Source organism: Bacillus rossius, chromosome 16 (genome assembly GCF_032445375.1).
Source record: "Bacillus rossius redtenbacheri isolate Brsri chromosome 16, Brsri_v3, whole genome shotgun sequence".
Taxonomy (NCBI): Eukaryota; Metazoa; Arthropoda; class Insecta; order Phasmatodea; family Bacillidae; genus Bacillus; species Bacillus rossius.
The window spans coordinates 3,371,539-3,389,583 of NC_086343.1; the positions used below are offsets into that span (position 1 = coordinate 3,371,539).

An 18,045-nucleotide genomic window follows, 5' to 3' on the forward strand; every position below is an offset into this window, starting at 1 on the left:
CACCTTGCAGGGCTCACCTAGCGCTGGGAGCGACACCCGGCACCTTACGGTGCTCACCTAGCGCTGGGAGCGACACCCGGCACCTTGCAGGGCTCACCTAGCGCTGGGAGCGACACCCGGCACCTTACGGCGCTCACCTAGCGCCGGGAGCGACACCCGGCACCTTGCAGGGCTCACCTAGCGCTGGGAGCGACACCCGGCACCTTACGGTGCTCACCTAGCGCTGGGAGCGACACCCGGCACCTTGCAGGGCTCACCTAGCGCTGGGAGCGACACCCGGCACCTTACGGTGCTCACCTAGCGCTGGGAGCGACACCCGGCACCTTGCAGGGCTCACCTAGCGCTGGGAGCGACACCCGGCACCTTACGGTGCTCACCTAGCGCTGGGAGCGACACCCGGCACCTTACGGCGCTCACCTAGCGCTGGGAGCGACACCCGGCACCTTACGGCGCTCACCTAGCGCTGGAAGCGACACCCGGCACCTTACGGCGCTCACCTAGCGCCGGGAGCGATAGGTATACCAAATGCTGACTGGGTAATGTCAGAAACACCAAATGATTGATAACTTTAGTTTAACTTGATAAGTTATATCGACTGACAAAACTTACAACACCTTACGGCTAGTGCTAGGAGAACAAGTAAACACAGGTTTACCCGGGTTCACTTAGCATTATCCATCTCTGTTGGGTGAAGACTGAATAGTCACTAAAATAAATCTGAATCCGGCATTTACCCGTGTACACCTAGGTATACCCAACGCTGACAGGGCAATGTTATAAACACCTAATGATTGATAACTTTAGTTTAATTCGATTAATTATATTGACTGACAAAACATACAATAAAATTATTCAATAAACTATCTAATTTGTAGCACGTTTATTTTAAAAGTGAGTAGGAGGTTCGCTCTACTGAAAAACTGCCTGATATGCGTAACATTGTTACTCACCCGGTTGTCATGTTGACTGTAGTAGTAGCTCCTGTCTGGCAACCCAAGGCCTGCTGGCGATATCTAAAACAAAAAATAAAATTATTAAAAAAAAAAAAGTGAGTCTTTCATTACACGCCAGAGATGTGTATCATTTAACCTCGGTAACGAGCTAATTCATGTGGTTCCATGTTGCAAATACACTTATAATCAAAACGCGGACACAAAATTTAACATAAAGTAATGCCGAGCGTGATAAATATAAGCAAAATGTGTTTTCTACTACATATAAAATAAAGATAAAATTAAAAACTTGTTTTTTTAAAAATAGAATAAATTAAGTTCTATCCTTGAAATATAAAAAAAAAATTAACACGTCACGTGACCGTGTCGATGACGATTTACATGAATTTACTCCCTATCCAAACCTTCCTATAGAAGTTATCACTTAAAAAAAATCCCGAAACACAACCGGGCCCCCTCGCCCCTCGACCGGCTCACCTGCACGATGGCCCGGGAGGGTTGCTCCGGGTCCGGCACGACCGCGACCTGGAAGAAGGGGCTCGCGCCGTGCCGCGCGTGCAGGCTGACCAACTGCTCCCTGTAGCTCCACGACAGCACGGAGAAGTCGCGCAGCACGCCCCAGCCTCCTGCACGGCCAACACATCCCTTCGCACACACCCAAACACCTGGGACTTCTGGGTTTCTTGAACTGCACATGTGTGTAACTGTTCTCTAAGAGGCCCGCCTACCTGCGCACACACACGGTGTGCAGAGCTTCAGAAGAAGACAAGCGATTTAAAAACTGCTCAAGATATCCGAGTGAGATCTGTTTACGAAAAGCATTTATCCACTGAGGTTGGCTTGGTAGTTCTGAATTTCATTTTTAACTTTTTTGGTTAGGAGTGAAAATGGCTAAATCGTGTTATTTCAGACTAATCTTTTATACATGAAGCATTCAGTAAAGATTCTTGAAAGCACCCAATCGCCTTACATTACACCTTCATCTTCATTTCTCCATCTAATGTTATTGTCACCGCTCAGATCTCACAATTGTCCTGTACACGACGAGAAGACTGCGCGCCAGTCCAGAGGAGACACCGCGCTAGAAGCACCAGCGAGCGTTGCGCTTATCATCCCGCCTCACTAACACACACACATACACCTGGGTGTTATATTAAATTAAGGGGTACTAACTGAAAAAAAAATGATATACTGGTTTTAAATGTTTTTAGGCCTTGACCATTTTCTGTTGTTCGATTTTCAAAAACTTGGCTTTGTTTTTAAGTTTAATTAAATAGAATGCCTGAAGTTTAAGGTCGCTAGCTGCGACAAACATTTTCCCTAAAGTCGACGGAGTTAAGTATTTAAAACATTTAAAGATTCTGAAGCCAATATGATGTCTTTTAGTTCCTTCATCTTCCCTTAAACTTTTTTTTCCCCATAGACGGATATTGTAAGCATTGGCGTAGCTGTGTTCATAAAGTTGGGGGGGGACAAATAATGATTTTGATGTCTTGTAAACCCATTCCCCTCTTACTCTGACGGGGGGTCCGGGGGTCCTCCACCGGAAAATTTTGATTTTAAAAGTGCAAAATAGCGCTTTTTAAGCAGTTTTTGTATCCAACCATTGGATACATCGATGTTAAAATTATTATTGTTTCCTTAAGATAAAATTTGAGAGTGAAGAACTTACAAATAAAGTTGGGCAGAATAATAATATAAAATAAAAATATTACAGTCTAGAAAGTTGGGGGGGACAGTCCCCTCCACCCAAAACGTTCAGGGGGACACGTCCCCTCTGTCCCCCCCGGTTCCTACACCCCTGATTGTAAGAGTCTTGATGCAACAGGTGCTCAAAGTGAAGCCAGACAAAATTACCAATGCCAGGAAATGACCGGAAAATGGTTGTTTCTAACATGATGGTCAAAAAGGTCCACTTCCTATGAACAAAACTGGAAAGAAAAATAGTCTTTCATATATGACGCAACAGCTCTATTTTCTCTCCCGTCTTAGCTTCATTCGTCCCCTCCTCTCTCTGCGATAATCCTGATTTAAGAAGCCCGCCTAGCCAGGGGTGTATCTGTGTCATTGAGGCAGGCGACGCTCGCTGGTGCTTCTAGCGCGGTGTCTCCTCTGGACTGGCGCGCAGTCTTCTCGTCGTGCACAGGAAAACTGTGAAACTTGAGCGGTGACAGTAACATTATATGGCGGAGGAATGGAGATAAAGGTGTAATGCAAGTCCCTTTAAGTGCCTTCAAGAATATGTACCGGTTGATTTATGCCCAGTATTTACTCTGAACAGCCGTTTTTAACACTTCTAAAAAAATACAGATTAGAAACTTGATCCGGGAAAGCCAACTACACATCAGTCCCCAGCGTATTGTTGTAACCAGACACCAGAGGGGTGTGTCCGGTGGGCAAGGCACGGGAGTGAGTGCTGACGACATGGGCGTCGCAACCGGGGGGGGGGGGGGGACACGTCCCCCCCCCCAAATAATAAAAGTCTTCAATTTCGTCCCCTCCAATAATATATTTACTTTCGTAGTTATATTAATAATATGATTTCTGTGATACAACCCATATGTTGCGCATGGTGCATTTAATCCAAAACGTGGTGATGTGAGCACTTTTTTTAATTCGATCTTCGTGTAAAATCAAAATCAGGTCCGATACCGAGGAGAGATACTATAACAACAGTGAATATAATCACTTTATTACTTACGTTTGTGTACATACATGTGCGAAATATTCTTAACACTGCTGCGGCATTTAAGTGTAACATCCAGGTTTCTCCTGATGTTCAAATTAATGATTTTGTGTGGTTTTAGCACCAGCAGATATGTTAAACTGTTTTTTTTTTTTTTTACAAATTTGTTCTCTGAAAATATTTTTTTTATAAATGAGAAATTATATATTGCAACCAACTATAATTAGAATATTTAGGAAAGAAAAATGCCTAAGAACCATTTTTTTTTGCATCTTCAAACCGCAAATTTTCCCGGGGGAGGATTCCCGGAACCCCCCCCGCTTTTTTTTTTTCTCCCAGGGGATGGATATTTCTCAACAACTAAATCAATTGCAGTCCCCCCCCCCCCAAAAAAAAAATATATATATATCCTTGCGACACCCACCCAGCTGCCGGACGAGGGCTCGTAGCGGGCGGTCGCCGTCCGCCTCGACTGCGTCCAGCGCCACGCACGACTCGTAGAAGCGCCTGGTCTTCCAGGCGACGGCGCGCGTGCGGCCGGGAGGGACCGCCCTGCTCAGCAGCCTCTGCAAGCGGGCCTCGTCTGTCGACAAGCACACGCTGCTTCCAGGGCCGGTGCAAGGTCAACTGGCGCCCTAGGCGAAAAAACCTTAATTGCCCCCCCCCCCCCCCCACCCGACCCCAACCGGCCAGAACACAAAAAAAAAAAATTCCTTGCCTCAAAATACATCACGTAAGCCCTAAGATTTTATCAACAATCAAACGTAAGCAGGCTTGTGTTTTTATTTTTTTTCCACTTTTTTTTTACTTATTACAAATCATAAACAGGTCACCGTGGACTTTAAATAATTACTTACGTCAATATAAACATTCCAAACTGTTACAAAAATTCCATTTTCATCTAGTTTCAATAATCGTTAAAACATATTGTATCAGCTGTTGTGTGTCGTGCTGCGCCGCCCCCAGCTACTTGGCGCCCTGGGCGGTTGCCTGGTTCGCCTGTGTGGACGCGCCGGCCCTGGCTGCTTCCAGTGTCTTTCCGGTGCACACACGCACAGAACAAGCATTAAAACAAAATACTGCTGTCTTACGTTCTTCAAATGATTCGCGCAATGGGGATTTTTTGATTTAATGCAGTTTTTTTTTTTTTGGACATAAACCATTGCAGTTTTGCACCGTTTACCATGGAAAAATTAAAAAAAATATATATATATATATTATTTGCGGAATTTTTCCACGACAAACGATGCAAAACTGCAATGGCGTATGACCAAAACGCTGCTTTACCTAACTATCGCTGTCTTCTTTAATACATATATCATAAACACTGTTCTGGTTAAATCTCATAATAGCGTTACAACAACATAAAATTCTATAGTTTAAATGCAATATTGGATCTTCAGCTATGGCCCGTGCTTAGGATCTTAAAGTGTGTCTTGCGTGTTTGGATTTGGGAAGGGGAAGGGGATGGGGGTTGTAAACGTTCAATACTACTATTCCAGCCACAGAGATAAGAAGTAGTCCATCTGCATGTGAAAAATCGTATTTTTAGGTTAAAGGCTGGTATATATATTGTTATTATTACTTCTAATATAAATATAGCATCATAAATTTGCGTTGTATTAAATTTTGTTTTTGCCGAGAGACATTTGTTAAACTGATTTCACCTTCCTTCTGTTTACTTGATATTACATGCAACATTATGCTGTAGTTCTCCTGAGATACTTAGAATTAAATCGTACACGAGGTTGACAGTTCGTTAAGAATGGTTTCTTACCTAATTGTTATTTTCCATTCCAAGTGAAAATTGTTCAGTATTTGAACATCACAAGCACCCAGTATTAAACCCAGGTAGAGGAATTCCCCGATTGGGGTTCGAACCCGGGCCCTTTGGCCCGTCAGCCAAACACGCTAACCACTGTACCAAGAGTGCGGACGCTAACTATCTTCACTTGATACATGCATTGAATATATATAATATATATTCAATGATACATGTGCAGACTTCAGAAGACACCATTTTCACAGAAATACTTAATGTTTTTTTTTTGGTTCATGTAATCTTATTGTTCAAAGGAATTTTTTTTATATATATATTTAGCGCATATTTCCCGTTACTTCATCACATGCCACAAATTTTATTTTCAGCTGTACCGAACATAGGTATATGATATATAATAATAGTTATACAAATTACATGACTAATTAATATATTATGTATGGCCCTGGGATTAGTTTAAAAATGACATGTGGCCCTCGAAAACTGTTAAGTTGGCCTTCACTGGGCCACGTCCTCCGTAATAATCTCATTATAATTTTTTTTGTTTACAAAAAAGGCCTGTGTTAATAAAACTGAAACTCTGTCACAGTCGAACAGTGAAATAGAGCAATCGAACTAGTATAATATATGCAGGTTAAGTTTGAATAACGTAACACTTATGTTAATATTACTTTGAGCCGACCTCCTGTAGACGAGTTTCCTTCGGAGAGAATGTCTGGGTTCACAGTTGGTCTTGTTGACTATGAGCAGGGCAGGGATCATTTGTATGGCTTTATTTTTAGACTAATTGCGTTTTTAAAACAGAAGATTTCGGTATAGTTTTTTTTATTAATTATCTACATTCATTAATATAGAATATTTACTAACAAATATGACACAAGTTGATTTTGACTAATATATCACTATTAAAATATAATAATTTTTAATAAGCACGTTTAACTAATTGGAACAATCTGTGTGTTTGAAAACGGTACCAACGCCGCAACGTAAAAAAAATAAAGTTACAAGATCAGGAAAATAAAAATTAAAAAAAAAAAAAACTTCCAATCTATTTAGTATTTAGTACAAAAATTTGGTACGAACTTCCTGGTAAATAAATAATGTAATCTGTATTAAAGGATTAGGTTTGTGTTAATATTTGATTATAAATGCTGCTTGTCATGATTTTTTTTTCTACATTTCGGTATTATATGGTGTTTTGGCTTGCAATTTCTGTGTTTCATGGTGAATTAGCACGTTTTTCACGAGCAATATCACAGCTCTCTGTATCGGGCATTAATTTCGTGAATGAAACGGAAGTCGCATGGAACGGGAATGCGTAACAAACGGTGCTTCCATCTGTGGCGGATGGCGCAGAATAAAGTTCACAAAGCCAAAGGGAAACCTAATCGAAAATCAAGTCCAAAGCCGGGTTTGGTTTGGTAATTTTTTTAGAAGTTTTATTTTCGCTTTTATCGGTGCCGTTTCGTTATATTGTTAAAAATTTCGGTGTGGCGGATGCCGGGACTGAGTGCGACTTTCGTCAAGACTTGTGGTCTGTTAGTCACGCTCGGCATTGTTGTTTTGAAGCGCACTGCGTTGAACCTTTGAATATATATACTGTATAGAAGTCGCGAGTGGATAGGATTTACTCCACGTTTTTCAGAAGCGTATGATGAGCAGCTTGGGAACTTCACCGCTGCAGTGCGCTGCCGTAAAGCCCTGTATCGTCTTAGTTGTTATTTACACGTTAGAGCGCAGCCCTGTCGCCCGCTGTCATTCCCCGCACCCCCCACCCATCATTCACAGCAGCTCAAGGTCGTTCAACGGGAGGGGGAAGGGGTGTTTGAAGAGTTCGACACTTGTCCGCTAGGGACCACCACAAGTCGATGCCTTAGAGATGGTGGCGATTGCGGCGGTGAATTAACCAACTACCTCAAAACCGTGTTAGAAATTTTAACCTGGGCTGGTGACTTCTATACAGTATATATATTCAAAGGTTGAACTTGGTGTCCGAGTGTTCGCGACACCGAGGAAACACGAACTCGCTCGTTCAGGGAGGGTTGCGCGTGACGTGACACGTCTGGGGCACTCACACACTCACACTCACACTCACACGAGTCGACGAGCAGCTCAGGAGCCGAGGGCGGACTCCCGCCGCACGCGAAGTCGCGGAACTCCAGGCACGGCTCGGCTGATGTCCGGTCCATCGCCCGCACCACCTGCACAGTGTACTCTGTGTACTCTATGTCCTCTGTGTCCTCTGTGTCCGCCGCAAGGAGGTTGCAAGCAAGTGTTGGCCGCGCCGTGGGCTTCGAGCGACGGGGAAGCCTTCATTTCACAGACGAGAGAGCCAAAAACCCGAAGTTCCCCGAAGTTGATGCTCGCTTTTCTTTTTCCGTATCTTTAATGTAGCTATCCTAACCAAATCAACCGTCCACAATGTTTTAAAGTGTTTTTAATGTAGCCAAACTAACCTAATTGACCATTAGTACCATCCTTTTATCAACACATTTACAATGAACAAAAAAAAAAAACAAAAAACGAAGATGCACGATCGGGAGTTTGGCTCTCTCGTCTGTGAAAAGAAGGTTTCCTTCGAGCGATGCTTCCGACCAGGGGAGCAAACGGTTGAAGAGACGAAAATGGATCTCTGACCGAATTGAATTTTGTTTTTAGGTGTACGGTAGTGTCCCTAGAAAACTGTCCAGTTCATTGTTGACAACTTACCACTTTCCTGCTTGAGAAAAAGTCCTGAGTTCAACCTCGTTGTGAAACAAACAAAATTTTTTTTGGTGAAAAAAAAAAAGCAACCTCTCAAACAATGGCGGATACATGAATTTTTGTTTTCCAGAAGGGATTTAAAAAAAATTGGAAAAATGGTTAGGGTACGTGTATTTATGTCCGCGCATTAGAAGTTATACTTGCTTGGCATAATAAAAAACTAACACTAATGTATATTGCAAAAAATTAGTAGAAATAAAATAATAATAAAATTACTGGAGTGCTATTATAAATACCATAACATTTTTAATAAATACTCAGTATTCGATATTAACATAAACATGTATATGAAAAATTATTTAATTTAGTAAAAAAATATAGATAAATTTGAATTAATAACGAAAATCAATAAATATGCTGAATATTTATTCTGATTTAGTATCCTTAGTTATTTATTAAATAATAATGCAATAATTCATAATGTAAATAAATTATACATACGAGATCATAACCTCCCTTACATAAATACACTTGAATGAATTAACAAGTTTATAAACACAAATTCTATCACTATTATTCACAATAAATTAATGTTTATTTTTAATTAGATGAACCAGTATTCAATATCAGTCACTAAAGAATAAGATTAAAAAGCAAATTTATAATTTTTATTTGTATGTAGTTTTTTTTTCTATCCTGTGAAAATTTTGTTGCATGGTGCGCGGCTGCGTATTGTAATAATTATCTCTCATCATTTAGTTGTATCTTAGGAATTGACAAAAGTGTGACTGTTAGGGTTAAGCCAATGTGGAACTTAATTTTGACGACGTTTTTGTTGGTTGAACAGCAGCTGTGGCTTGCTTACGCCTGCCGGAGGCCTCCCTTGGAGGGCTGTGGTCGCGCTAGCAGCCACGCAGCCACGCGCACCAGCCGAGGTCAGCCGAGCAGAGCCGAGCAGAGCCGAGCAGAGAACAGTGTCGTCTTCCCTTCGGCAACCCGACCCGGGGCACACACGCGCGTCTCGCGCTACGGTCTGACTCACTCACACAGCACGTGGCGTTCATTGTTGTCACATCCACCCAACCCGGCTTGTTAACATCAAATATATCATCCAAGTTATACGTCCTTAGATGCGTTATGAAAAAATGATGAGCGTGAATCTTTACGATATGAGCGCACCGCGGAACAAAATTTTTACACGATGAAAAAGGCTGCATAAAAATAAAAATTGTATATGTGCTTTTAAATCTCATACTTTAGTGATTTATATTGAATGCTGGAATATATAAAAAAAACTTTATTTAATATGGATATTAAAGATAGAAATTGTGTTTATAAACTTTTAAAATGTATATTCAAGTGTATTTATAAGTGAGGTTATGTGCCCGTATGGATAATTTATATGTAGAGACCGGAAAAATTCGCGGATTCATTTCGTGATATACTAACATTCAAACAGTTATACCTTTGTGCTGCTTCTGCCATTGGTTCACTTTTAATCTGGAGGACTGAGGGCCAATTAGAGACGCTAAATCATGGAAGTATCGAATCACAGGCTACCCAGTCGAGACGACTCACAAATAATCATCCAATGAACAGGTGACATTTTTGGAGGCTATCCAAGAGGTCATTAAACCCGCGAATTTTTCCTGTCTCTATTTATAAGTCATATAAATAGGGACCTGAAAAATTCGCGGTTTCGATGACCTCCAGGATAGTCTACACAGTCCTCTGTACACTCGGGCAAATAACACCAGTTCGTTTGGCTGCTGACTTGTGAGTCGTCTCAACTGGTTTGCCCGTGATTTGTCACTTCTTTGGTTGAGGGTTTCTCATTGGCCCAGAGTCGCCCAGACGAACAGTGAGCCAATAGCAAAAGCAGCTTAAAGGTATATATGTACGAATTTCAGATTATCGCAAAATGAATTTGCGATTTTTTTGGAGATAAAGATGATGTATTTCCGTTACGTTTCCTTAGAAAAATAGAATTTTATTTCTTTTGATGAAATACGTTTAAAAAAAAAAAGTATTTCCAAAGTTCATAATTCACTTTTAAAGATGAATTTTTGAAGTACATTTTAAAACATTTTCAAAGTAAAAATGTTTCTAAACTCTTTTGTGCTAGGCATATATCTGGCAACAGAGCACAATGAAACAAGTACAGCGCTAATAGCAGATATAGTGTACTGGAAAAAGAAAGTAAAAATCCCATTTAAATTCGCACTGCAATCTATAAGAAAGGGTCTCGCTATAGATCCGACCCCAGCACTTAACGCCACATCATACGAGTACAAACAGTGCCATAAACAGCTTTTTTTTTTTATCTCTCCCCCTTTTGGTGGGAGCGTGGGGGATGAGTGAGACTGGAAAATAAGAAACATTTAAAATTTAACACTTGTATTAAAATAAAAAAAACTGACGTTACATTAAGACTAGAAGTTCAAAAATCACATGCAAATATTTATAACTAAAACCACAACAAACTTACGACATTCCTTCGTGACGAGCAGATAGCTGGAAAAGTCCTCGCATGAAATTCCACTTGTAGAAGTGCTAATAGGTTGAAGCTGTCAGTCCTCGAAAGAAACAGGCATGGCGTAAATGATCAGATTGTGGAAACTGTCTTATAGTTTGTCATCGGGCTTGATAACGCGGTTTCTCACACGGCGCAAATATTGGCGGAGTTGTAACAGTTCACCTCGCATCACCCAGAATAACAATATTGTCTTCACTGATCTTGATGTAAGCTTTTGGACATACGCCATTGCTAAGCACATGTAGCCTATGTCTGTAGAAGAAAACTACAAAAAAACTAAAAGACAAAAACACAAATCAAGCAAAAATTGCTGTTGTCAACAGGATATATACACCACATAATATTCAATAACAGGAATATGGTCAACAAACAAAGAAAAACAAAGAAAAATGGACTAAGAGAACGAAAAAAACTCCACGAATGATTAATTGAACCCCCCCAAAAAAATCCAGCACAACAGTTGAAACGAGACAAAAACACAACAAAACGAAAAAAAAGAAGAAAAAAACGATACAAACACAATAGTTTTGGTTTTTTTTTTGTAGTTTTCTTCTACAGACATACATTCATGTGCTTAGCAATGGTGTGTAGGTATGTCCAAAAGCTTACATCAAGTCATGCACTCCCATTGCACAAATCTTTCAAAGATAATGTCTTCACTGATGTTTTTGGAAAAATTATTTCTCCCAACTTCGGGGGTATCACACCCTTTATCTGTGACCGATGCGCATCACGGCCGCACAAGCCCATGCCTTTTCCCCCAGGCAGGGTGCGCAACAACCTAAATTTCCAAAAGGATTTGTGGGGAGGGGGGCGGCAATATACCTTTTTATAAAGAATCATCGATCCCCCTATTGAAGCGGGGGAAATTTGTATTTCATGGTGGAAAATGGTGCTATTTAAGCAGTTTTTATCATCTAAAAATTTATTACACGGCACTTTCTTTGCCCCCACTTCATGGTTTCAGAAGGGGAGGGGGGGGGGTAAAATACTCTTGCCCTTGCCCCCCTGTTGTTGCCCCCCCTGCCCCTGGGGGCTGGGGGGGACATAAGTCACGAATAAGGGTTTCCCCCCCTTTTCTTTGGTAACCCAGCGCTCTTAGCAATAAGCCCTACCGCCCTGGGGCCCCCACGGGCGTGGATGCGGATACGCAACCAGGAAGAGTGTTAGAGCTTTTGGCTATGCAAAGGGACTGAGGCTACCCATCCCAGCATATGCACCACCTCCGGCCCCCCACTCCACTCAGCTAACCAGAAAGTTGGATGCTCCCTTAGCCCTCCGGAGTTGTCAACACTTCTGGCGCCTACCACCTGGGGGGGACAGCAGGCCGAGGACCACTGACCTGCGCGGAGGCCAGCAGGCAGGCGGGGGTGCGGCACACTGGGGTGTCCTCCTGGTGCGACCTGGCGGGCCAGCAGCACAGCAGCACCACCAGCACCACCGAGGCCAGCAGCAGCCCCAGCACCGCCAGCTGCCCGCCCCTGCCCAGCCGGGTCCACTCGGCCAGCGCCGCCCTCCTGGTGGCGCCGGCGTCCATCAGCGCCTCCCTCGCCTCGGGCGCCTTGTCCTCCGCCGCCTCCTTGTGCGGCTCCATGGCGCGGCTCCCCGCGTATCCGCTCAAGACACCCAACACCGCTACCCTGCAATCACACGTGCCTGCCTTCTTTTATCTGAACCACTTTACCGCCACCAACCTACCAACTACCATTACACACTCCCCATTTTCACCACTTCTTTCTTCACTCTTAAGGAAACAATAATAATTTTAACATAGATGTATCCAATGGTTAGATACAAAAACTGCTTAAAAAGCGCTATTTTGCACTTTTAAAATCAAAATTTTCCGGTGGACGACCCCCGGACCCCCCGTCTTAGTAAGAGGGGAATGACATGACATCAAAATCATTATTTGTCCCCCCCCCCCCCCCCCCAACTTTATGAACACAGCTACGCCAATGGTAATACTCACATTGTTTCAGATACTTTTCAGAAACATTCCTATTGTATTACAATGTTTATGAAGTGTTATACAGCTGTGTCTTACACTTAGTACTGTATGGGTGTGAAGCTTGTTGAGTTAGGAATTGTCAAAATATGGCCTGCTGTGTCTTAGAATTCTCCCTGCATCGCCATAGTCAATATTTGAACCACCAAAATGGTGCTTCACTTTGCCTGGTGATGGATAATATCTATGAATTAGAATTTTGAAGTGAAATCATCTTTAGCCGCGTTGAACGATTTTTGAAGTGAAAATTTATCTAACCTCGTTGAGCGATTTTTTTTATTTAGTTAATTATTGAAGTGAAAACTTCTTTAGTTGAGTATCCTTTTTTATAATATTTAATGAAATGATTGAAAGTACAAATGATCTAGGTATTGTTGTACTAAACGTAGATAATGGTGCTAACAATGAAAATAAAGTTCCTTAACATCTATGTAAATACAAATACAGAGTATTAATAATATAACTGTATAATAATTATTATTTCAATTAAGTTGTATTGAAATTTTGCACTGGACTTGTGCAGCCTACCATATGTTTTGATTAATAAATAAACTATATGAAGATGTATATCATTATTGTTCGGAGTACCAAAACATTTGAAAACCAGACTAATGTTAATAATTTCAATTTACAAATTAATTAGAAATTTTAATTATTTTGACTATAATTAAATTAAAAATTCAAAAATAAATTCAAAATTGATTTTTATTTGTTGACTTTTTTTGACTGACTGCTACTTTACTACAATGAAATCTAAGCTGATGTATACACTGTTCCACACAAGTAAACTTAGAAGCCTTTTAAAGTACCACATATATAAATAGCATGATTTTAATATATTGTATGTTGAAATGGTTGTTATTTAAGTGCACCAGATTTACTTATGGAACGTGTTTATTCTAGTTGACAGGGCTCTTGATTAATGAAAGGAAGTTCCTGGGTTCGATTCCCAGGCTGTAGTAATTTATTTTCAAAGGTTCGGGGGCTTGATTTCCAGCAGTTACATCATCTCTATGCTGTGGAAGACGATGGCGAATCTTCGCATAATCGTCACATCAGATCTGCCCTTGTTCATGTCCCTGGATAACCACAGTCTCCAAGCTGATCATTCCATCATATGCTTCGGGCGGGATTCCCACAAAACTTAGAAATTCAACAATTAGAACAGCCATATCTAGGAATTCTTGAATGAATTCACATAACTTAGAACAGTCATCAATTAGAACAATCATTACTTAGGAACACATAACTAAGAAACATCATAACTTAGAAAGTTATAACTTATAAATATCTCGAAATAGAAACACGCGACTTAGATCAATCACAACGCAGAAACACATGTACTAGAAACTCGCAACTTAGAAACATCATAACTTAGAACTATCACTACCATAGAAACACACAACTTAGAACTGCCATAACTTAGAAACACACAACGACGAAACACACTACTTAGAAAGTTATAACTTATAACTAGGGGCACGCAGATTTCGCGAAAAGATTTCGGGACTAGATGAAAGTTATAACACTGTAGCATCGTCTGTGTTTCGTGGTTGGGCGAGTTCCTCCCAGCTACATATCGATTGTAACAACACCAATCACAGTGATTCAGTGCGGAAGTAAACGCGTCCTGAGTGGCTCGGTCAAATAAGGCAACGACTTCTCTCGCAGACGGCCGCCAATCACGAGGAAGAAACCACAGGTGCGGGTATACCTCGTTGCAGTCTAATAAGTGTTCAGATCTTTTCGCGAAAAATGCCTGCCCCTACTTATAACTGCTTATCACAACATAGAAACACACGACTTAGAACAATCACAACGTAGAAACACATAACCTAGAAACTCGTAACTTAGAAACATCATCACTTATAAACACGACATAAACTTAGAAATTCATGATTTGGAACCGTCATAATTTGGAAAATTCTATTTTGTGTGTTCCTAAGTGATGGCAGCACCCCGCTTCGAGCCTCACTCCTCCAAGTATGGTCTCGCCCGCCTGGAGTGCGGACAGCCCTGCCCCAGCAGTCTCCCCGCCTGCGCCTGGAGACAAGCTGTGTCTCTAGAGCTTAAGGTACCAGCTCCTGAGTCGCTTGGGTGCGCTCCGGTGCACTTCGCTCGTGGCGTGAACACAACAAGAAGGCTCTCCTCCTTGCGTCACGTAAATCCGTATATTGTCACGGCGCGGATCAAATAAAACACGAAAACATAAAACGTAGATAAATACTAAACACAATGCATGAAGACCCCATACTTTAAAGCAGAAGTGTTACGGTTGACACTAAAAAATCTAAGACGTCCTGTCTTAAAGTAACTCACCACAAAAAATATCCACATCTTCACACAACAAAAGGGGGGGGGGGGGGGGGGGGGGAAAGTAGCTTAAATTTTTTACTTCTCGAAAAAAGTTAAGAGTACCTACATCTTGTACAAAAGATCAGCTGTGTAGCAATTCTCGTGGACCCTTGAAAGTGAAAAAATATAGCTTTAGTTCTTCCCACTGCTCCAAAATTCTGCGTACAGCTGGTTTAATTGAAAGCTTAACAGACTGCACAGACTTTCAAACTTTTAGTGGCTGTTTCTAGCAATTTATCGTCTCATGCATCTTTTTGTATTCTTGTCTTTTGAAACAAAACAAAAAAAAAAAAAACATTGTAGGTTTCCCGTACAAGAAACTTTGTTTCTAGGCATGGTTTTTACCGAGGCGCGTGAAACCGCAAGTTTTAGAGAATGACGTATGCAACGGATCAATACCAAATTTTTTAAAACAGGTTTTCTCTTGAGTAGTTTGAAATTTGAAAATACCATTATTTACTCTGGTCATTACAGAAGCTTTATCTGTGCCAATTACTACCATATTAGCGATTGTAATTTTGTGATATTTTAAGGAATTAACAAGAACAGCAGCCAGAGGCGAGCTTGAGAAATGCTGGTATAATGGTTTGGTATTTTACACTATAGTACCGTATAACAGTTCCTAGTGTTTTTGAAATTGATATATTTGTGGATTCATCTGTTAGTACACTGTATTTTTGATTACATCTATTTTCAACCTCTGATTGTGTAAAATATGGAGTCAAAATTTCACTTATAATGTTAGTACACTTTGTACGATGTAATTGCATATTTTAGCGCCCTCATCACTAGAAAACATTTTTTTACACTGTGCGCCTAAATTATATACAGCTAAAAAAGAGCACTGTTTATCAATGAAAAAAGAAAGGATACCTTCCGCTCTGCTTGATATTCTAACCGTAGTTTTCGGGACAATTTTCATTGGTAAAATGGCTTGAATTTTTTTTAATCAATTTTTTGTTTATGCTTATTAAATTTCGAATGTTTTCTAATATCTCTCAGTTTAGCATAAAACTCTGTTACACATTTTTGACATCTTACCTTAGATAAGTCTCAAAAGACTGGTTTCAGCCACCCCTTGAATTCAGGCTCTGCTTCCCACATATCTAGATATTTTTGAACGTACTGATCCTTTTTCCGGAGTAAATCCATTATTCAAGCCACAACACAAGTTTGAGCAATTAATAATTACTTAAAATGAATTAAAAAGTGAGAGATCTAGAAGATATAAGTACTTAGTGTATAATAGTTGGTCCGGGGTCTGGGTTCCGGGTGTAGGAGTGGCACAGAAGTTCGCCATATTGGATGACCTTGACGGCCATATTGGATCTGTTGGATACACCATCTTTTAATCGAGCGCCCCACTCACTAATACTGCACATTTATTTATTTATTTGTATTCCATTGAGCTTTCTTTTGGTAGAAACATAAGGCTATGGAACATGTCATTTACATATTTACAATTATACATTTCGTTACGCCCACCATCTTGGATATGTATGATGTCATATTTGCACTTTTTATTACGACCGCCATATTGGATTATAGAACAATGCAATTTTCATTATGGTCAACATATTGAATTATAATAAAATGTCCGCCATATTAGATCTGATTTCATAGCCACTTTTTTCGATTCTGACATCATGTTTGCCATCTTGTTTTCGTCTGCTGGAGGCCTCCAGTATTTTATGGGGTAAACACCCTAAAGGTATACTACTAATACTCTTAGAGTCTAGAGGTTTGTTTTACTCACAGTCTCTTTTGATCCCTAGGGTTGTAAGAGTTAGGAGCAAATTAATCTAGGTCAAACGAATTGGTAACTCTCATATATGCGAAGAGAACGACTTGGAGTTTACTTATTTATTTTTTACCTTTTTTACATGGCACAAAAACAGACCTCTTAAAAAATACAATTGCGAATTAAGATTCGTCTAAAAGTGAACTTGCTTAGGCAATACCTAATATCGTGTCAGAAATAATGAGAGCTTAATCAAATTATGTTGTATGCTTTTCAATGTAAGATCGTCAAAACCAATATATTTCACATAACATTTAGTAATGAAATAAAAACATGTTGACAAAATTACTTTATTCAAATATCATGATTTAAATAATGCCAACATCATTGTAATTTGTAACTTGATACATAAGTTATATGAGGCACTGACATTGAAAGGGAGGTAAGTGCCATTAATGAAATTTTTCAGGAGAAGCAATAAACCATCTAGCCATAAAATGACAATGAATAGGAGGTAAGGGCCATTGATGAAATTGTTCAGGAGAATAAAAAAACAAAACAAATGAGGAGTATAAATTGAGACAAAATAAATATATAGATAAATTTACATATAAAATATATATAGAATATAAATATAGTATATTGAATATATATAATATATATGGAATATAAATATATATAGAATATAAATATATAATATATAAATATACATAAAATATAAATATGTAGAATAAATGAATATCGACATGCAGGTTTTTAGGAGCCAGCTGCCCTGTCTGAGGGACTGAACTGTCGTTTCAGACACACATGTAGAATGGTGACAAATATTTATTACCCTTAGTATTTAAAAACTAAACGAACATTTTTGAAACATTATTTACAAATGTCTTGATAAAATTTGTGGTACTTTTGGTCCATGTATGGCAGCATCTTCAGAAGATACTTCTTTTTTCCTTCATTGAGTGACAGAGATTTTTCTTGCATGTGAAACTCACTTATGTCTTTAAACTTACTGTACTTTCCCTTCTTGAAGATGATGATGTTCTCCCAATTTTCCAGCTCATTGAAGCTCTGTTTTGTTTTTATCTTGGGCAGATCTACCTCAGACACTCTTATCCAGGATTTCGAAGATATCTTCAATGAAATTGTGTTTATGAAATTGTCACATGCTTTTCCAACATCAAACAAATCACTTCGGAACCACGATAAACGGTTTTTGAAGTCTTGATTGAATTTATTCTGGCACCATACACTTACAAACCATCTTACTTTTTTCAATCACACCA

General features: G+C 40.0%; 1 protein-coding gene across 1 annotated transcript in view; it reads right to left on the reverse strand.

The window, feature by feature from the left end:
- LOC134540283 (protein gone early) overlaps nucleotides 1-13,738 on the reverse strand; it is a 27,724-nt gene extending 13,986 nt beyond the window's left edge. The window contains exons 1-6 of the mRNA XM_063382941.1: nucleotides 13,668-13,738; nucleotides 12,001-12,298; nucleotides 7,515-7,620; nucleotides 4,064-4,222; nucleotides 1,431-1,579; nucleotides 951-1,013 (exon numbers count right to left, since the gene is read on the reverse strand). Of these exons, the coding sequence (XP_063239011.1) occupies nucleotides 951-1,013; nucleotides 1,431-1,579; nucleotides 4,064-4,222; nucleotides 7,515-7,620; nucleotides 12,001-12,298; nucleotides 13,668-13,738 (846 nt within the window). The remainder of the gene's footprint in view (nucleotides 1-950; nucleotides 1,014-1,430; nucleotides 1,580-4,063; nucleotides 4,223-7,514; nucleotides 7,621-12,000; nucleotides 12,299-13,667) is intronic.
- Nucleotides 13,739-18,045: the final 4,307 nt, after the last annotated feature.